The sequence below is a fragment of the Cervus elaphus genome, chromosome 26, assembly GCF_910594005.1.
Source record: "Cervus elaphus chromosome 26, mCerEla1.1, whole genome shotgun sequence".
NCBI lineage: Eukaryota > Metazoa > Chordata > Mammalia > Artiodactyla > Cervidae > Cervus > Cervus elaphus.
The window spans coordinates 32,812,375-32,834,340 of record NC_057840.1 but is presented as its reverse complement, the minus strand read 5'-3'; the positions used below and the strand labels follow the sequence as shown (position 1 = coordinate 32,834,340).

At 38.3% G+C, this 21,966-nt stretch overlaps 1 protein-coding gene across 1 annotated transcript in view; it reads left to right on the top strand.

The window, feature by feature from the left end:
• The window catches only part of PPIL4 (peptidylprolyl isomerase like 4), a 36,254-nt gene extending 21,606 nt beyond the window's left edge, over positions 1–14,648 (top strand). Inside the window, exons 11-13 of the mRNA XM_043888280.1 lie at positions 289–385; positions 5,522–5,669; positions 10,979–14,648. Of these exons, the coding sequence (XP_043744215.1) occupies positions 289–385; positions 5,522–5,669; positions 10,979–11,230 (497 nt within the window). The 3' untranslated portion in view covers positions 11,231–14,648. The remainder of the gene's footprint in view (positions 1–288; positions 386–5,521; positions 5,670–10,978) is intronic.
• Positions 14,649–21,966: the final 7,318 nt, after the last annotated feature.

Sequence of the window (21,966 nt, the reverse complement as noted above, 5' to 3'; positions counted from 1 at the left end):
CCCCATCGACTGTAGCCCACCAGGCTCCTCTGTTCATGGGATTCTCTAGGCAAGAGTACTGGAGTGGGAAGCCATTCCCTTCTCCAGAGAATATTCCCAGCCCAGGGGTCAAACCCCGGGTCTCCTGCATTGAAGGCAGATACTTTACCGTCTGAATACCAGGGAAGCCCCCCACCCCCCCGATATATATGCCACTTATAAAATAGTTCTTATGTATTATATCTCTTACAATTGTTATTCTTGTTTAATCAGGTGATTTTTCTAAGCTCCTTTTTCTTTTTTAAATAGGTGGGAAATACACCAAGAGTGATTTCAAGGAGTATGAAAAAGAACAGGATAAACCATCTAATTTGGTTTTGAAAGATAAAGTAAAGCCCAAACAGGAGTATCCTTCACAAGAACTAGTTGGCCCATATGTGTTGACCTTCTACTCTGGAGAGTACAATGTCATATCTTATGAAAAGACTATAGAAAACAAGGTACCTGAATTCAGATGCTCTGTGATGAAATCAGTTTATCTCTTTTCACCATTTTATATATGTATACTTTGTTTTTTCAATATATTCTTTGTTGTGGGGAGAAAGTTAGGGTTGAGAAATTTTAAGACTAATTCTTTTACCTCCCTACACTTAGGTTAAGGTTACCACTTATTTTCAGAAGATCTGCAGGTAAGAGTTGTATTTTCTATGTATAATCTTAATGTTTTAAATGTCTCACAGTCAGAAATTTCTCTGTTACAGCTAAGCTAAACCCTCTGTGGTGGTGGTGTTAGTCACTGAGTCGTGTCCGGCTCTGGGACCCTGTGGACCGCAGTGTGGCCAGGCTTCCCGGCCCCTCTCTCTGCAGGAAACACTGTCAGTCTAGCAGCACACATTTATTGCACTCCTACTGTGTGCAAGAGTTGACTTCTGTAGGATTAAAAAGAAATCCAAAGGCTTGACGCTTTATAAGTTTGTCCAAGTTTTAGGTTGAGACAAGAAAGAAGCAATGAAACATACTTTTCATATGATGTCATTTTAATTTGTTCATTGATACTCTCATTATAAACCTATCACTCCGCACGTGGTTATTTCTTTTGCAGTTCTTTCTGGTGAATGGTTTCTTTGTTTCCTAATTTCTATTGGTGTTTTAGGGATACTCTTTCCCCATACTGTGTAAACATTTTTTTCCCAAAGAATTCATCAAGGAAAGATGAATATCAGGTTGACCTGTTGTGTGTTTGTTTCTTATTGTATTAGCTGTCTGCAGTGCACAAAGCATTGTAAGGTGTTAGAGCTGGATAATGTCTGGAGTGTACTGACATAATCAACACGAGGGAAGCTTTCATATTCAGACTCTAAACCAAACACTAAACTAAGATTGGTCTGAGAAGATGAACATTAGAGGGCGTTTGACTGAAATCTTAGAATCGTAAAAGGTATGGATAGATACACTTGAGGTTTATTCACCAAATCTTTGAAATTAAATTGAGGCAAATCACTAGAAACTGCAGCTGGAAGAGGGGTGTGTATAGGACAAATGAAAAGAAAGTCACCGTGGAGTATAAAGTAGAAAGAGCATCTTCTGCTGAAAAGGAAGGCTACCTGGTATAAGAGTGTTTTACATTCAAGGTTGTAGATTACTATGAGTTAAGAAAGAAACTCGGCATATTTGAGAAGCAGTCTCTAGCCCAGTGCTGCCTAATGAGACTTCCTGCAGTGATGGAAGCGTGCTGTACCTCCCCTGTCCAGTGTGGCTACTAACCACATGTGGTTCGTGAGCGTCTGAAGTGGAATGAGGAACAGGGTTTTATAGCTTGTTTGATTTTCATTAATCTAAATTTAAGCCACTGCCGGTAGCTAGTATTGAACAGTGTTGCTTTAACCCTTTGAAGTTGATACAGAAGACAGGCATGTCCTGGTGAAAACCACGTGTTCAGATACAGAATATTGAACAAGAGAAAGGAATTCATGAATCTGACCTAGTGGAATGATCTTTATGTTTTTGGTAATTGATAGGTTTTGTTTTAGCAAGACATTTATTGTTTTAGGTACATTAATAGAGGGACAGGACATATGTTTTCATATATGTTTTCACATATATTACTTTATTACTGTGGTGAACAAGGGGGATTATGAGGATTATCTAAGTACTGATAAGTCAGAAAGACATGGGAAGTACTTTATAGATCATGAGAGAGAAATTGCTATAGAACTATTAATAAGATTAAAAAATGGAGGTAGAAGATGGAAGTTTAACTTCGCTAGACTAGACCTTGGTAAGTAATTGGAGCAGAGGTCAGGGGGATCACGAAATAGGGCTTTGGAGAGATTTGACATCTTCTAAAAGTCTGGATAGTAGTAGTGAGTAGAAGATAGTGGATGAGCTAGGAAGGAAGAGATACAATGAGTGTCTTAGTAATTAGCTAATACTTACTTGGCTGTTACATGCCCAGAGAAATTTAGCTATGAAACATGGCCCCTGCCCACATGGACCTTGTGTTGTATTTTGGAGTTGGGGGAAGAACAGACATTAAATAATCACCATTAATTAAATATGTGTAGAATGTTGCAAAGAAGTGCATCTGTGGGATAGTTCAGTTCAGTTCAGTTACTCAGTCATGTCTGACTCTGCGATCCCATGAATCGCAGCATGCCAGGCCTCCCTGTCCATCACCGACTCCTGGAGTTTACCCAAACTCATGTCCGTTGAGTTGGTGATGCCATCCAACCATCTCATTGTCTGTCATCCCCTTCTCCTCCTGCCCTCAATCTTTCCCAGCATCAGGGTCTTTTCCAATGAGTCAGCTCTTCAAGTCAGGTGGCCAAAATACTGGAGTTTCAGCTTGAACGTCAGTCCTTCCAGTGAATACCCAGGACTGATCTCCTTTAGGATGGACTTATTGAATCTTCTTGCAGTCCAAGGGATTCTCAAGAGTCTTCTCCAACACCACAGTTCAAAAGCATCAATTCTTCAGCGATCAGCTTTCTTTGTAGCCCAACTCTCACATCCTTACATGACACTGGAAAAACCGTAGCCTTGACTAGGAGGAAGTACTTGTTGACAAAGTAATGTCTCTGCTTTTTAATATGCTGTCTAGGTTGGTCATAGCTTTCCTTCCAAGGAGTAAGCATCTTTTAATTTCATGGCTGCAATCACCATCTGCAGTGATGTTGGAGCCCAGAAAAATAGTCAGCCACTGTTTCCACATCTATTTGCCATGAAGTGAAGGGACTGGATGCCGTGATCTTAGTTTTCTGAATGTTGAGCTTTAAGCCAAGTTTTTCACTCTCCTTTTTCACTTTCATCAAGAGGCTCTTTAGTTCTTCTTCACTTTCTGCCATAAGGGTGGTGTCATCTGCATATCTAAGGTTATTGATATTTCTCCTGGCAATCTTAATTCCAGCTTGTGCTTCTTCTAGCCCAGCGTTTCTCATGGGATATGGGACTCATAGTAGAGGTGAGGGTTCAGAGGATGGATCCTCAAATGATACTGTAAGTAGTGACATTAAAGCTACAACGAATATGGGGAGATGAGGGCTGAGGTGGGGTACTGTTTTCTTTAACTCTGGTCCATTATTTAAGGAATACAGTTTACATCTTCCCCTTGGACAGTCCAAGTATAATCATACACATACACGCAGAATTGAAAGACAAGTTTGTAAAATAATATTTTTATTAGATTCCAGGTACTCTGTTTTCTAGTCTTATGTTATTTTTAAATGCTGGCTTTCAGTGACCCACTAAATGGATTTTATACCCTGTTGAGTAGCAATTAGAAATACTCAGGAGCTCTGCCGCACTTTGAACAGAGCAGCATGTGTAGAGCAAACACTGAGGTGAAATCATAGGCAAGGGCTACTGGATTTGTATCCAAGGTACCGTGGAAACTCTTGTTACACGGACTAAAGGAAGAAAGAAGCTGGAGAAAGTGGGGTAATGATAGGATGGTACAGGCTGACTCGCTGGCATTAGCCATCTTGTGACAGGCCAGAGGGTGCAGTGTTTGCTTACTGCACGAGACATCCCTGAGGGGCATCGAGCTGTGGCCTGGTGAAAACAGACCTGAAACTCCAGTCCTGAGGGAAGTGTGTCTGCTTTGCCTCTAGTGCCGCACACCACTAAAATGGTTCTGTGTTTGGGGCTTCTTCCTAATCCTTTTTTTGAAAACCACTATTCTAGTCTTGCCTGTTTAGGGTTTAAGATTATTGTTAGAGAGGTCCTAATAGTTTTACATTTTTTCTCATTCTCAGATACTGAAGTTTATGAAACAGTTATTTCTAAATTAAAGCATACATTATTATAATTTTGATAATATATTTATGTGAGATTAAAAAATATTCACTCACAGGTCTACCATTTAGGCAAAGGATATGTTTTATTTTTCCTTGTTCCTTTCAGATCTTGATCTTTTATGAAGTTTTATGAAGTTATATACAATTTTTGCTTCAAGCTGTTTTAACTTACAATTTTTTGTAAACACCATGCCAGGTTATTTAACAGCATTCATTTGTCATTGTTAATAACTTCCTCTATAATTCCATGTTGCAGTACTCTGATGTGTTTATGTATATCTTTGTTACTAGGCTGCTTATTGTTCTGTTTCTCTTATTTAAGATAAACCCTATTATGTATGCAGTTGGCCCTCTGCATCTTCAGGGTCTGCATTCGTGGATCTCTAACTGTAGGTGGAAAATATTCTGGAAAAATATACCAGAAAGTCCCAAAAAGCAAAACTTCAATTTGCTGTGGAGGCAGCTATGTATTTATGTAGCATTTACATTGTATTTACAACTATTTATATCACATTTATATTGCGGTAGGTTTTATAAGTAATCTAGAGGTGATTTGAAGTGTAAGGGAGCATGTGTGTAGGTTATAGGCAAACACTATGCTGTTTATATAAGGGACGTGAACATCTGTGGCATTTGGTCTCCCCAGGAGGTCCTGGAACCAACCTCTGTGGATAGTGAGGGACAGCTGTGCCGTTATTCATTTAACTTACTGTCATTTCAATTTTTTATGAATTCTTATTTGAATTTCAACATGATAACTGTTGATATGCCTTGCTAAATTTTCTCCTGTAGTACTGAACTTAGACTCAAAAGAAGAGTCACGTGAGTGTATTTTCATCTTACATAGCTTCTCTGGCATTGGGGTTTATAATATCTTAATATTTTCAAGTTAAATATGTGCCTCATTTTTTAAGTTTAAATGTTTTCATTATTGACAAATAGGTTTCCTTATTTTTTTAATGCTACTTATATTTTTCATTTATGAAATCAATTTTTACCCTGTGTTTTTTGCCCACTTACCCATTGTAAACTGTTTATTTGAAACAAGAGTTCTTTCCATTTTTCCTGCCTGTGTAATGAAGTAAAATATGAATTAGTTATGTTTTAGAAGTATATTCTATGCTCTGAGATGCTTTTTGCTTTAAAAAGTTGTCTTCAGCCTGATGGCCTCCTTGTTGACCGGACTCTCATGTTTTGATGTGTTATCTGGGTCACTTCTCACATTTGTCCTTAACGAGCTGCCCCAGCGCCAAATATGAACTTGTACTGGATGAGCAGGCAGAAGACGCGAAGGCGAGTCACTCACACACAAGTAAGAAACACAAGAAGAAGACCCGCCACTGCTCTGAAGAAAAAGAAGATGAGGACTACATGCCAATCAAAAGTACCAACCAGGTACGTACTGCTGTTCAGACTCCGCTGTAGAGAAACACATATTTCATCCATCTGTCAATTACATCATAATGACGTAATTTAGGAATAAAGGTATGCTTCTGAACAGGGAGGGATGCATTCTTAATTCTTAAGATGTAGAACGGTTTTACTTGGGTAATGAAACTTTAATTTTGAAGAATATATATAACAGATTATAAAAGATTGTTTTCAGAATAACTTAACATGTCATATAGTTCCACACTGTGAAGCAGGAGTGATTTTCATCTCTATGAACACTTACTCATTCCTATCAAAAACAAGTGTGGTTATGTTTAAAGAAAAGAAATCCTTCTAATTTATCATGTTAACTTACTACCAGGTGTTATGTACAGCACTTATAGCTCTTGAGGTTTTAGAACCTGAAAAAAACATTTATGCCCTTACATATGGTATATATGAAATAAAAGCCACATTAAATAAATAGTTATCTTGAACATCCCCAAAGCTTTCCTGAACAGTAAATTTTCTAAGACAATGATAATAAAAATTCCCCAAAGAAAGTAAATTAAAGAGAAGAAATCATTTCCAACCTGCAGTTTGGCTCTGAGTTAATTGAAAAGCAGATTACATTACGGCCCCTTGCTCTGGTTTTTACCACATGAGGACCTTTAAACTGGGCCTGGTAGATGAGGAGGCATTCAGTTGGCAGGGAGGTTGCGGGGGCTCACGGCAGTGGGAATGTCAAGCAAAGACACAAAGATAGAGATGCAGTGTGACTGGCAGAGTAAAGGGTTTGTCTGTCAGAGGAGCTAGGTTTGGATTCTTTACCAGCTGAGCCACAGGGGAGCCCAGATTTCTACATTGCTGGTCGTTGATGTGACTTCATCACATGACTTCGCTTTCTTGAGCCATGGTTTCCTCCTCTGTGAAACTGAGATAATACTTGTCTCCCAGGCACGTTGTAAGTGGAAACAAAAAGTGTGTGTGCAAACATTTTCTACATTGGCTGTAAATATTATTTTTACAGTCAATATGTTTTAAATCACTTGGAATCATTTCTCTCTGTGGTAAGGCCATTAACTGGATTCACATTTCAGTTTTTTCCTTTTGATGTTTACAAATCACTTAAAATATTTTCTGTTGTAGTTTGAAAAATTGTGTGGTTCCAAAGTAAAGTCTACAGAGTGGTACACATAGGGCACCTAGCTGCTATCCCTGTCCTCTCCCCTTTTTCCTCTTTCCCCAAAGGCAACCATTTTATGTGTTTCATGGTTTTTTCTTCTTTTTAAAAAATGACAGCAAATGCATGTTTTATCTGTATTAGCACCCTGTTCTCTAGACAGTATATCTCCCTACTCCTTGCTGTCATCCAGCAAGGATCTAATCTCTCTTCTTTCAATTGCCCTTTATTCATACCCTGCTCTCTGTTTTTAAGTTACACCCTTGTCAATCCCTCCAGTAATCCTCACATGAATCAGTAATAGTAACATCTCTTGCGTCCTTGTAATGCAAGGTGGATGCTATTGTCTCTATTCACAAGAAAGTAAAAGATAAAAAGGTTAAGCTACTTGCCAGTGGTCTTAATGCAGCTAGTAAGTAGTAGAACCACAGTGTAAATCTGGACCTGTATCCCTACTGCTGTTCCTCTTACCTGGAATGTATTCCTGTCAAATTCTTTCACAAATCTCCTTCCCTGAGATATATTCCTGTCAGCAGTTTTCTTTCCTAAATCCAATTGGGGATTCATGTAGCTTGTCCCGTAGTATAATATTCCAGTGTCATCTAATAGGAACATCTCCCTATTAATTTTTATACTCTTATTAATTTAGCCAACGATCATCTCAACATCTTTTTTAATGGTAGCTATGTTACATTTCTATGAATATTTAGCATGTTTTCCACTAAAACTCTATAATCATGCCAACTCCCATGTGTTGCCACAGCTCCTCCTCTTACACTTGTACACGGAATCCGTGATGAATTTAGGCCTGAAATACACAGTGATGTGTTTGAGATAATCAGTAGTCTTAAAAAAATCCGAAGATGGGCTGCATTTCAAGTCTGTGGTTCCCATCTTTGCACCCCTGCCTTTTTGTGACTCTTCATTTGTCTTGCTGTTTGATTACTTAAGACTTGACAGTAACAGCAGTAAATGTCCTTCTCTTTTGGCAATAATATTCTAACTTTATCCCTTCCCTTGAAGTGTATTAAAGCAGTTGTTTTTGGTTATATACTTTGATTTAATAATATAGCTGCACTGATTTTCTTTTCCTTCTAATAAAATAGCATCCATATTTAAGATTTCAGTGGGCCCAATTTTTTTCTATTATTCTGCTTTTTATCCTTTTGATTTTAATCTCAAAAGTATTACATAATCATTAAAGGAAATTTTCAGTGCTAGGTAATTTTCAGGTACAGCTCAAATTTTCCTATTTCTTGGTCTTTTTGCTTGGTGAGCTTAGTTTCCTAAGAATGCTTTATTTCTTCAAGTGCTTTGTTTTTTATTGACCAACAGCCTTACTGTTCAATTCGAAATCTGTTTATAATTTTTCCACCTCGTGTCTTAAATCCAGAGATGGTTACTGTGTTCTTAAAGTTTGAGTTTTACTGGGGTTACAGGAAATGAGTACTCCGCCGTGGGCTGCCTGTCTGAGAAATATCAGGCTGCTTGCCTGTCCTCCTCTGTGGCTTTCATGGGTGTTCAGTATTCTTATACTCTGGAGCTCTGTTTTTGTCATTTTAATCATTTAATATTATTTTAGTGATTTAGATGTGACTGAATCTCCAGTTTACTGCTGGAGACCTCATCAAAGGTTGATTTTTTAATTTTTTGACTGCTAAACGTGAAGTCATTGGCTCATTTAAGTTGATTGCCTTAAACTGGCCATTTTATGGTATTCTTTCGGTTTTTTTTAGCTGTATGCTTGTTTAATCATCGTGTCTTATTTCTTAAATCTATAAAATGAGTAGGATTTCTAAAAGTTCATACTGGAAATGACTTAGAGCTTATCTAAGTTGTTTCCCTTACCTTAGATAAGAAAATCCTGACCCCACATGGACCTTATAGTTTAGTAGGAGGACTGAAACTTTAATGTTTTAAAAAAATTCAGTCAGATATGGTATTATTTTTTCATTACTGCCCCCTTTTAAGTTTTATTTGTAAAGTTACTGATCAGTTAAATAAGAGTCTGTTTCCTTATATCTAGAATGAGGATAGCATACTCCACGAGCACTGAACACTGTGCAAACACATACTTAGATCTGTCCTAATCTGGCTTCACCTGAACTTTTCTCCTTCATGCATATAGTACTGTCTTCCTTGCTTTCAGTTTTCACATACACTTCTTGCATTAGCCTTATTGCAGCCAGTCCAAGCCCTAACTCACTCATCTTTTGAGGCTCCAGTCCTTTTTAGCTCCTCTGTGAACCTTCACTGATAAATCTAACCTCAAGAGGATTTGTTTGACACCTTTCCTAAATGGCAAAGACCATTTGAACGTAGAACTGCATGACTTCAAAGCTTGTGTAGCTTTGAAAACTAAGCCAAGTAGGAGAGGCTTTAAGATTTCAGTCCATTTCAGGTTTTCAGCTTCCTCAACTTTTTTCAAAGAATTAAGTACTATGTAATCTCTCTTTCTTATTTTATTTTATTTTTTTCTCTTTCTTATTTTAAACACTCAAAGTATTTAAGTGCCTGTTGGTATAATAATGTGCTGAAGACTTTATAGGATTATCCATCAGTTAGAACAGTCTCCATTTGAGAAGTTTATTGCCTCAACCAGAACTTGCTGTACAGTCAGAATAGTACATACATATTTACATTTTGTATATGTTACAGGAAGAACAAAAAAAGTCTTTTTCCTAGGGATGTCACATTTTGCTCAAAAATAGTTGGTAAAAGTTTAAGTTGAAACACCTACTCATTTTCTACCTCTGGGACTCTTACAGAATGATAGGAACTATTGGTATTGTGGGAAATAATGAATCAGTTTATAGGAGGTCTTCCACAAATGTTGTGGCATGTAACAGTCTTGTTAGGTCTGTTTTCCCATACTGCAATCCCTGTAATAAGCATAGTATGGTATCTAGACATTATATGGAATACTTGTGAATCATTTCCTTAAAACCCAGGCCATAACCGTGGGTATTCATCACTTGGATTTTAAACTTTGACATTTACATCTACTGTAATAATGTCTAAGGTAATAGAGTTGGGCACTTGGGAGTTCAGTCCTCAGAATTTCCCCTTTGTTTTGAGAAATCTTTTAAGAAAGTTGAATTTTATCAGTTATTCTTGAAAGAGCATTGGCTCTGATATCTTTAGATTTCAGCCACTTGCTGAGGTACTTGTTTTGATCAGGGATAAGACATGAGCAGAGGCAGAGGGGTGCTGTAACCAGCCCTTTTCTGTATGGGAGGTACTTCTGCTCCTTCAAGGGCTTCTCTGTTGCCTCAGATGGTAGAGACGGTAAAGCAGCCACCTGCAGTCCTGGAGACCTGGGTTCAGAGCCTGGGTCAGGGAGATCTGCTGGAGAAGAGGATGGCCACCCACTCCAGTGTCCTTGCCTGGAGAATCCCATGGGCCCTGCTGCTCAGTTACTGAGAACAGAAGTGAATGCACTGCTTTGTGGTCTTTGGGGCAGTGAGTTCTTTATTAAAGGACTGTGTCAGTCAGTAATGGTTGTAGTAAAACCTTTATCGGCTATGTTAATAAGTCTAATAGAAAACATTTAGTCTAAACAAGAAACTTTAAAGATTTAGAGAGGAGCTGTTATAAAAAAAAAAGTACTTTAAAAAAGAATTGCTCAGACCCAAGTATTCAGAATCTATTTTCTCTCCTCTTTAGACTGGTTGACCTGTCTCAAATCTCCTTTGAATATGTTATTTAAATGATGTCGTCTTTATAGCATTCTTAATGGGGATTTTAGTAGTTTCATTGTGGATCAGTGATGGAACTACATTTTGGGGGAGTGGGGAAGGGGAGAGTGGGACAATGGCTGTGCATAACCAGATTTCTTGGTATTGCAATTTCTCCCAAAGACTTATTTCAACTGGGCTATTTCAGTTGCTTGTTTTTAGATGTGGTCTTTCAGTTCAGCTGAAAGAGTAGGTACAAAGCAGTGAGATCAGTCAGAAAATGGTTCAGTCTTTTTCTGAATTAGTTTTGCTTTTTAATTTGCAGGATTCTTGGCGTTAGTGGTAGTGTTCAAATTTGACCTGTTAAAACTGCTTGCTAATGGGGGATATGTCTTAAGTTTTGTGAATTGATAGTCCTACAAAATGATTATTTTACTGATTCACTTATACCTCTCTCTTTCTTCCTTTGATAGGATATCTACAGGGAAATGGGCTTTGGTCACTATGAAGAAGAAGAAAGTTGTTGGGAGAAGCAGAAGAGTGAAAAGAGGGACCGACCTCAGGACCGAAGTCGTAGCCGATCTCGAGAAAGGGATGGCCACTATAGTAACAGTCACAAATCCAAATACCAGGCAGATCCCTATGAAAGAGAAAGGAGTAAAAAGAGAGACCGAAGCAGGAGTCCCAGGAAATCCAAAGATAAAGAAAAATCCAAGTACAGATGAAAGTGGATCAATCAGACATGAGTGCTAATATATTTACTCTTGTATAACTTGGAGTACCAGATGTTCAGATTTCGTGTCAGAGCAGTTAAAGACTCTGCTTGTTATTTTTTTTCACAGTAGGATTATGGCCCTTTTAGATTAATACTGATTGTGTAGGGCGCTGAAAGACAATGAAGAATTGAACATTTTCTTTGTATACTTTTTTACACTAATTTTATTGTTATACATAAATCAGTAGTTTTCATTTTTAAAGTCTTTCATATTTTCAGTCCTTATTTTTAATGAAGTATTTCATACCTGCAAAAATACACAATCATGTATATATAAGGTATAAAGAATAATAAATGTCTGTGTACCAATCAGCCAATTTAGGAAATGAATATTGCTGGCATTTTAAAAGTGCCCTCTCCTCAAATAATTATTATTTTGAATGTTGTGTTTGTCATTCTCTTGCTTATTACAGTTTTACAACATATGTAAGTATCCCTAAATGAAGTACTAAGTTTTGTATTTTTTTGAATTTTATATAAATAGTATAATGTGTGTTTACTTCTGTGACTGGCTTTTTTCACCTTAGTGTCTTCTCAAAGTCATCCACTTTTATTGCTATACTGTATTATATGACAAGTTGTAATTTATCCATTCTTCTGTTGATGGATGTTTGGGGTTTTTGTTTTTTTTTTGTTTTTTTTTTTTTTGCTGTTGTACACAGTGCTGCTATAAACATTCTTTATCTAGGAATAATTTACTTGGTTATGTGATATGGATATTTTCCTCTGTATAAGATAATGCCAAATTATATTCTGCAGTGGCTGTACCAGTTCATACCCCTAGGCACTATTTGAATTACCTTTGTTTCACCTGATAATATTTCATACCATATTTCACATCTAGTACTTGCTAATTTCAGACTTTATAATTTTGTCAATCCAGTGGCTGTTGAGTGGTATATTATTAGTTTCCAGCAAGAACACTACTATTTTTCTTACATTTGTTCTTCTATATAAAATTTTTTTTATTCTTTTTCTCTGGTTGCTTTAAAGGTTTCTCTTGATCACTGCTGTTGAGCACTTTGATTATGATGCGCTTGGTACAGTTTTTGTTTGTTTGTTTTCCCCTTCATGTTTCTTCTGCTGGGACTGTTTATCTGTAGGTTTATGGTTTTCATCAAATTTGGAATTTGGGGGGCTTTTTCATGACATTTTCTTTGTCTCTGTCCTTCATTTCTTCCCTCTGGGCCTCTTCATTGTGTGTTAGACCACTTGAAACTGTTGCAGCAAGCGCTCTTGTGCTCCGTTTTGTTTTCTGTCCTTTTTTCCCTCTGTCTTCCAGATGGGTTTCAGTCGCATGTCCTCAAGTTCATTAGCCTTTTCTCCTGAAGTATCTAATTTCTTGTTAATCCCATCCAGTGTATTTTTCACCTCATATATTATATTTTTAATCTTCAGAAGTTACATGTGGGTCTGTCTGGTATCTTCCATGTCTCTCCTTCCAGACTCCTGCTTTCCTCTTTTTTTGTTTTTTGTTTTGGACATCTGACATGTATTTGTAATTACTATTTTGACCTTTCTATCATCTACCATTTCTTGTCTGTTTCTATTGATTTTTTCCCCTCTCTTTATTAGGTTGTAATTTCCTTCTTTGCATGCCTGATAATTTTTGGATTTTACATTGTTGGGTGCTAGAGCTTATTCCTTTAAATATGTTGAGCTTTGTTCTGGGAGATAGTTATTTAGAAACAGCTTGATCCTTTCATAGCTTGCCTTTAGACTTAATGATCTAGGACCAGAACAGCCTTTAACCTAGAGCTAGTTGGGCTCACTGCTGAGGTAATAACCCTTCTGAATAATCCTTCTGCCTGGTTTATAATGAGCTTTCTCCACGCTGGCTATGGAGAATGAGAACTATTCTGAGCCCTGTATGAACTTGAATTTTACCACTTACTCCTTTCTGGTGGTTCTTCCCCACCTTTGGGTAGTCTTCTCAAGTGTATACACTGTTTAGCTGAAGCCTCAGGGGAACTCTGCAGAATTCTCCCTTTGTAGCCCGCTCCTCTCTCCCGTGCTCTGTGTATGTATGTATGAGTCGCTCAAGTCGTGTCCGACTCTGGGACCCCATGGACTGGGGCCTGCCAGGCTTCTCTGTCCATGGGATTTCCCAGGCAAGAATCTGGAGTGGGTTGCCATTTCCAGTACTCTGCCCTACAGATTTTACCTTGGTGTCCCAAATGCTCCGCTAGGGGAACGCCCGGGCTCTCCCTGCAGCTAGTCCAGGCAATGGTAGGACTTTCCTGTTTGTCCTCTCAAGAGTCACTGTCGTGCACAGTTGTCCAGTGTCCGAAAAAGCCTGTTGTATATATTTTGTACAGGTGTTGCATTGGTTAACATGAAGAAGGGAAATCCTGGCCCTGTTACTCAATTTTGGCCAGAGTGGAAGTCTTATTGTTTGAATGTGCATTTCCTAAATGCTAATAAGGTTGAGCTTCTTTTCACGTATATTCATTTCCTGAATGCTCTCAGTGAAAAGCTTATTTCATGTCTTTTGTGCATTTTATATTATGTTATTGCCTTTTTATTTTATGTTTCCTTAAGGAATTAAACAGATTGTGGATACTAGTCCTTTTTTACTACTAAATGTTGTAAACATTTCTCACCGTTAATGGTTACATTTTCACCTATTGATGCCTTTGGAAGAGCACAAGTTGTAAATTCCACCTCCCCCCACCTTTCTCCCCTGAACTTTTTAATATGAAAGGTTTCATACATGTGTAGAAACACAAAAACATAACAAACCTCCATATATATATTCCATCCAGATTAAACAGTAACATTTTGTGGTTGAATAATTTTAAAGTAAATTGAAAACATATTTCACCTTTCAGTATTTCACCATGCATTTTCTAAAAAGTGTCCTCTATAACCACGATAGTATTGTCACACTGAAAACAAACAACTATCTCATATTATTTAACACATACTCAGATTTCTCCCATTGTCCCAGGGATGTCATTTTTTGATGTTGATTTGTTTTTAAACCCAGTCTCAACCATGCTTCATGTAGTGCTTGTCGTTGTCATTTTATTCTCTTGATCTAAAAGAGTTTCCTGCCATCCTTCCACCTCAACCACTTTCTTTTTTTTTTAAATTTTTAAATGACATTGAAGAATTCAGGCCAGTTGCTTTGTAGAGTATTCCACATTCTGAAATTATTTGATGATATCTTCATGATGTCCTCCATCCTTTCTACTTTTTATAAGCTGTGAGTTAAGTCTAGATATTTGATTAAAATGAGGTTATGCATTTTAGACAAATTTTTAAGTTTAGTGTCAAATTTATTAACATTTCCCTGTATGTTTTGTGCTTTTTGTATTTTGTTGAAGAAATCCTTAATAAAGATATTCTGCTATATTCCAAAAGTATAAAGTTTTATTTTTTACATTCAGTCCATATTGAATTGTTTGTGTGTTATGTGTATGGTGTGGTAAAAGGGATTTAAATTCACTGCCCCCCCCCCCCACCACATATGGCTCTAATCAGTTGTCCAAAATCTATTATGAAGTGAAAGTTGCTCAGTTGTGTCTGACTCTTTGCGACCCCATGGACTCTACAGTCCATGGAATTCTCCAGGCCAGAATACTGGAGTGGGTAGCCTTTCCCTTCTCCAGGGGATCTTCCCAACCTAGGATTTGAACCGGGGTCTCCCACATTGCTGGCAGATTCTTTACCAGCTGAGTGAGCCACGAGGGAAATAGTGCTTTTTAAAAACCTGTTAGGAATGGTTCATCTATTTCCCATTGATCTGTCATATAAGTTTCTATAGATTTGTGTGTGGGTTTTGTTTCATGGGCTGTCTGTTCCATTGGTTTATTGTTTGTTCCAACACAAATACCAAATATCTATATTTCTATGGCTCTAAAGAAGTCTTGATATTTAAGCAACACCTTCCTCCCTGCCCACACCTGCCCCCCACCCCCCACCATCTGTTTCATTAGCAATGCTGTGGCAATTTTTTCTGTGTATTTGGAACCAACTTGTTAGGTTTCCCAAAGGATTCTGTTGTGACTTCAACTGTATTTATATTCAAATAGTAGATCACTTTGTGGCAACAATATCTTCATGTATCTTCCTATTCATTCAGGCTGCATGTGTGTGTGTGTATGCATGCATGTGTTTAGTCGTGTCCAACACTTTGTGATCCCATGGACTGTAGCCCACCAGGCTCCTCTGTCCATGGGATTTCCCAGGCAAGAATCCTGGAGTGGGTTGCCATTTCCTTTTCCAGGGGATCTTCCCCATCCCAGGATCAAACCTGAGTCTCTGCTTCTCCTGCATTGGCAGGCAGATTCTTTACCCCTGCACCACCCGAGAGGCCCAAAGATAGTGAAACCCTCCATTTAATTCTTAGAATTTTCTTTTGAAAGCTTTTGAACATCTTTTGTTAGATTTACTGCTAGTTTATCATTTATGTTCTATTATAAATGATATCTTACAAATGATTTTTTTCTGTTTCTTGACCAAAGAAGTTAGATTTTTGATTAAATATCTCTGAAATATCTAGCCATTTTGCTAAAAGTCTTATATTTAGAATTTGTATGGTTTTCTTGGGTCTTTTATGTGGACAATAAGTGACGGTGGTATTCGTATAGTGCTTGCTGGCTAAAATTTCTAGTACTGTGATAAAACTTTCCTATAATCTTCCTTTTGTGTGTTATTCTTAATCTGGATTTGATGTCCACATTATAGAGTAAGTTTGTGACTGTTCTCTTTTTTTTCTATTAGAAGAGAAAGATTGAAATATCTCTTCCTTGAATGTTGGACAGGCGGTGCCTACAGAATCGTCTGACCTTAGCATTTCTTTAGTGAGAAAATTTAACTAATGATTAAATTTCAGTGATTATAGAATTCTTAGTTTTTCTGTTACTCTCAAAGAGTTTATTCATTTTTGTTACTTTGTCTTTCTGTAAATTTTTTGTTCATTGATGTTTTCAATTTATGTGAAGATATTTGCAGTACACCTAGTTGGTTTTTTTTACTGCCCTTTTAATTTTGTCTTACTTGGTCGTAATGTTTTAGTGTCTCAGAAACAGCACATATAGCAAAATAGGTTATGTTTAATCTGATCATAACTGATGAGTTTAGTCCTGATTATTTACTAATGTATTTGGATTTATTCCTACCACCTTATTTTGTGCTTTTTTTGGGTTTTTGTTTTCATTTTCTTTTGGATTAATTTAAAACATTAAAAAATATTCTGCCAAAAAAAAAAAACAAAACAACAACAAAAAAAAATATTTTGCCCTCTTCTCCCTCATCTTTGTCCTGGGGAATTGCCTTTGAATTTCCCATCCATACTTAAAATGTAAGGTGATATTTTCACCTTCCTTTCTAACTGAAGATATTAGACATCTTTAAAGTTTAAATTACCGCTTTTCTAATTTTGTGCCATAATCCTCCAGTGTTTTAGTCTTAGCTTGTGATTTTTAACCTTAGAAATTAGTCTGTATTGTTATTACCTTTTTTATACAGGTAACTGTTAGATTTACGCATGTGTTAAACGTTTCTTTTACCCTCCATTCCTCTTGCATCTCAGATCTTCCACCTAGTATCATTTTTCATTTTTCTGAAGCACAACTTTTGATATTTCCTTGTGTGTGCATGCTAAGTCACCTCAGTCGTGTCTGACTCTTTGCGGCCATATGGACTGTAGCCCACCAGGCTCCTTTGTCCATGGGACTTCCCAGGCAAGAATACTGGAGTGGGTTGTCATTTCCTTCTTCAGGGGAACTTCCTGACCCAGAGATCAAAACTTGCCTCTCTTTTATCTCCTGCATTGGCAGGCGGGTTACCACCAGTGCCACCTGGGAAACTGGCCATAAAAACAAATTAGCTGCTGATATATAGCTTCCCATTTAAATTTTTTGAGAATTTGAATCTTTAGTTTTCTTCTGCTAACTCATGTATAGTGGCTTCTTTTTTATGTGTTTCTGTTTTTTTTTTTTTTTTAAACATAATTTGTGACTCTTAAGGTATCTAAACTGAGGAGGCTTTTCTCTAAAGAAGATTTACATTTGTTTTTTAGACTTCAGGTGATGCTGTCACCTAGGGCCACTTTAATTTCTTGGCTTACCATTTCCATGTGCATACATAGTATAATTTTGAACCATAAAACAGATTATACAGAATGTCACGGGAAATAAATCTGTTATTATGACCTATCCCCATTTCCATCCTTGCAGAGCTGGGAAGATGTTTGCAGATTTTTTTTTCCCCCCTGGCCTAGTCCTTCTCTGATGGAGAGCCCTTCTGTTCTCCTGGCTTCATGTGAAAATCTTAGATTCCGTTTTCCAACTTTCCATCCATCCTAAAGATTAGTCTTCATCAACGTCTTTCAACACTGTGGCCTGAGGCCCTTAGTCCCCAAAGCTCTACTTTCATGGCTGGTGGTTTACTTATCATCTTGTTCATATATTTTTGGTCTTGAGGAAATTCCCCAACTGTCTTACAGTCTCACCAGTGCACTTAAAGTATGATTGCTGTAACTTATCTTGATTTATCTGGCATGTGGATGTTTTATAGAGAGTAGCGAGAAGGGAATGGAGGTGTTACAGTTCAGAATATCCAGACAACTATACTGCTAAGAGCCGGTGTCTCTCTGGTCGCATATGTAATTCTTAGGCATCAATAGAAGAAAGCTGTATAGATATTGCATAAAAAAACTATCATCTTGAATATAGAAAGGTAAGATTCTAAATTACAGAAGATAAATACAGAAGATTCTAAATGCAGAAGATTCTAAATTTGTTCTGAAAGAATGAATGAGCAAGAAAGAAATGATGGTTGACTGTGGTAGGAGTCTTGAGAAGAAATAACTGACAACTGAAATTTGAATTCAGTAGGTTCAGTGGGAAAAATAGAAGTAGTAAAAATTTCTGAACCTATTGTTTCAAGGAAAAGCTATCCTTAATTGCCATAGATGACATTTTAGGTATGAAAGACTCTAGTCTTAGCAAAGATGTGTGTTTGGAAACACTAAGTCCTATTAATCAGAAACTGTTTTTAATGGTGGTGACCTCTAGATATAATGTCCATCAAGTCTCCTTGACTAGATACAAGGCTATCATTGTGCTATGTTACTACTACTAACATCTAGGATAAAGTGACTTTGTTTCCTGTTTCTGTTTTGCTTCTCTAGGTTTTAGGTGAACTCTTAAAGCCAGCCTCCAGTAATATCTTACTTTTCTTTAAAAAAAGTAGCTATAGGTATATATTTTTATCTTTCAGAGGGAAAAAATAGCCATTATGAGACTAAAATTGCTCATTCCTTATAACTTTGCTGTAAAGTTTCAGATTTGATCTCCCTTACCAGTTGAATTTTCAAAGATTTTGAATAGAACTATCAAAGGCTAACAGAAGAGAAACTTTAAGTAGGTCCATACTTTCACAAATGTCTCTTAATGTGTTAGTTGCTTTTTAGTTACTGAAAGATATATTTCATACCTATGTTTTCCACTCATCATAAAAAATTTTCAGTCTCAAGTTTGACATTTCTTCCTTGCATCAAGACTGAGTCACAAAGAATATATTACAGATAGTAAAATCGAAATCACAGAAGACTTACCTTTCAGTGGCTGTTGCTATGAAACCATGTTTTGATGGGAAATTTTAGAGAAGTTTGTGCTTCCTGTTGTTAAATGATAGAATATGGAGATCCCCTTAATTTTCAAAATTGCCCTTTTTTAAAAGCAACTAACCTCAATTATTCTTTATAATGGGACAGACACTCTTTCTTCTTACCCTATCTTACTTACCCAGAACTGCTAATTAGGTTTAATTTTATCTTTGCTTCCTCTCCTTACACGTTGAAGGGGTGGCTGGGCAGAGTTTTGGAGAGATGTTTTATGTGCAATTACAAGGTTGTATTGCTATCATTTATTTTTACCTAGGACACCGGGATGCTCAAAATACCTAAAAGATCTAAAATATGGTAACTTATGAGCAAGAGGACTTGGATAAAATGAGAAATTAGAAAAGTGCTGTTTTGTTGTTGTGAATCTGGAACAAGACCACAATGACCTCTGGTTCCTGAAAGAGAGAAAATTTTTTGTTTAATTTTGTTTCCTCCAGGCAGTGTGATCTAGAGAAGAGAACTTTGGGATTCCAAGTCAGAAAATGACTCAAAAGGCGAAAGGGGGACTTCCCCCGTGGTCCAGTAGCTAAGACTCCACACTGGCAAAGCAGGGGGCCCAGGCCGGGGAACTAGATCCCACGTGCCATAGCTAAAGGTTCCACCTGCCACAACTAAGAACTGCTGCAGCCAAAAAAAAAAAATAAAACAGAAAGGCAAGAGGGAGAGTAATATGGTGGTCTGGCTGAAGAGGAGGACCACATAGTAGAGAGCATGGAAAGGCGAGAGAAGGAGTGAGCTGAATGCAAAACTGGGACTTGATTTTCCAGACAGAGGAAAAGCAGAATATATGTCTAACAAAGGCAGTTGAAAAAGTCAATTGGACTTTTGAAAAAGTCACTCTGGCTGTTGTGTATAGTTACCCAAGGGTTGACACCAAATTCCTCAGATGGCCTTGCATGCGACTCATTTGCCATCTATCGACACACAGCCCCCAATCCAGATTTACATCAAAGCGGGCTTCCCAGAGGAGACGATGTATAACGTGACACCTTCTGTGTTTGATATCCAGGTTGGTGCAGTGCTAGGATGTCGAATGGGCCACACAATAACAATTGTGAAAGTCATACCATCTTAGCGACATAATCACTCATTGGACATTACAGAACACACTTCAGATATCTTTGGCATGGTGGGAGCTCGACATGCTTTGAATGGAAGTTTGATCTGGTGAGAGCTGGAATGGAGACCAACCCCTCCCCACCGCACCGGCCCGGTTTTGGGGTGCTCACTTTGTACTGTGTTGGTGGGATGTGTGCCGAGGGCTAGCCTGGAATTGTCCAGATTCGTCTTTGCATGTCTGACACACAGGAGAGTGCATCACCTCAGAAGGAGACGGGCCCCACAGATTCCACCATCTCAGCTGATGGCGGTATGTATTTGTAACTTTATCATAAGTGGTGTTTCATTATTATGTGGATAATTATCTACTACTCATTCTCTGAAAATAAACCAGAGACACACACTCGTGGCCTCTTCCCCAAGTGTATGCTTATGGGAAAGGATGTGACGGGCTTCCCTGCTTGATCTCCGGGCTTCTCTCAGCTGTCCTCCCGCGGCACACCCCGGGCGTGTGTAGGAGCAGGCTGGGCAGAAGTAGGTGCAGACAGCAGCTCCTCAGTCGGCCGCCAGCCCCTGGGCCCAGGGGCTCCCTCTGGCCCCTTCCTGTCTTCCCGCTGCATAGGAGCGGGGAGCTTAGCGGAGTCCATGGTGACCTCGGCTGAAGGCTCTGAGGGAAGGCGTTGCGGGGGTTATTCATTTCCTAGGGCTGCCATCACACGGTATCACCAGCTGAGTGGCTTAAAACAACAGTCATTTTTCCTTCAATTAAAAATAATTACAAAAAATTTAAAAAAAAACAAAACAAAACAACTGGTGTTGATTCTTACAGATCTGGAGGCCTGAAGTCAAGAGGCAAAGGATCAGCAGGGCCGTGTTCCCTCTGAAGGCTGTAGGGAAGAATCTTTGCTCGCCTATTCCTAGCTTCAGGTGTGGGCCTTGACTCACAGCTGCATCACGCCTATCTCTGCTTCTCTTCACCTGGCCTTCTTCCTTGTGGCTCTTCTGGGTCTCTCAAGGCTAACCTTTTCTCTTATAAAGACACTAGGATGCCGTGGCCACCCTAATTCAGTCTGATAGTAAATCAGCTTGGTTACATCTGCAGAGACCCTATGTCCAAATAAAGTCACGTTCACAGATATTGGAGGTTAGGACATTTGAACATTATCTTTTGGAACATATCGTTTCAACCCACTGCAAGGGGTGAGGTATTTAGCACATTCAAGAAAAGCCTCTGCAGCACTTTGGCCAGAGGCCAACAAAGATGCTGTTGCGAGGATATGGAGCTGAGCCCTAGAGAGCAAGTTTCTAGATGTAGAATGTGTTGCAAGTGTTCAAATGTGACCACTTACAATCTGCTGTCATTAGCCCTGGAGAAATACCTGATCTGAACAGAGCTATCATCAGTCCTGTGCCCTTAACCTGGGTTTCTCTACCTGTTTCCCATTAACTTCACACCTGTTGGTTCATGGTCTCTCTTCCTCACAATGACTAGTGTGTTAGACCATCTCATAATTCCCTCAAGGCTTTTTGTGAGAGAACTACAGACTCCAGAAAAAGTGGGTTCTCCAAAGTCAACTTCAACTGAAACTGTGGTTGCAGCAGATTTAGGGAACTTTGCAAAATGCCAGCTTATTTTAATTACATAGACACAATCTCACAATCCAAGTAGAGACAGTCCCCAGCCCTCAGTCAGCAACTCAGATACTAAACGATAGGGCGGCGAATACTGTAACCGAGGTTGGAGAAAGAATAGGGCCAGTTGGACAGCACCCTGGAAAACTGTTACTTTTCTTACTGTTGGTCGGTAAGAAGGTCTGAGATGCTTCAAAGGCTAGACAACCTTTCAAAGCCCAGACCCCTCTCTTGATAACCTTGAGCACTCTGAGACTCAGTTTTCCCAAGCTGGTGTCTTCATGATGACCCAGAAATGGAAATCACAACAAAACTACCCACGTGTGAAAAACACATTAATATTCAATTAACTGTTATTT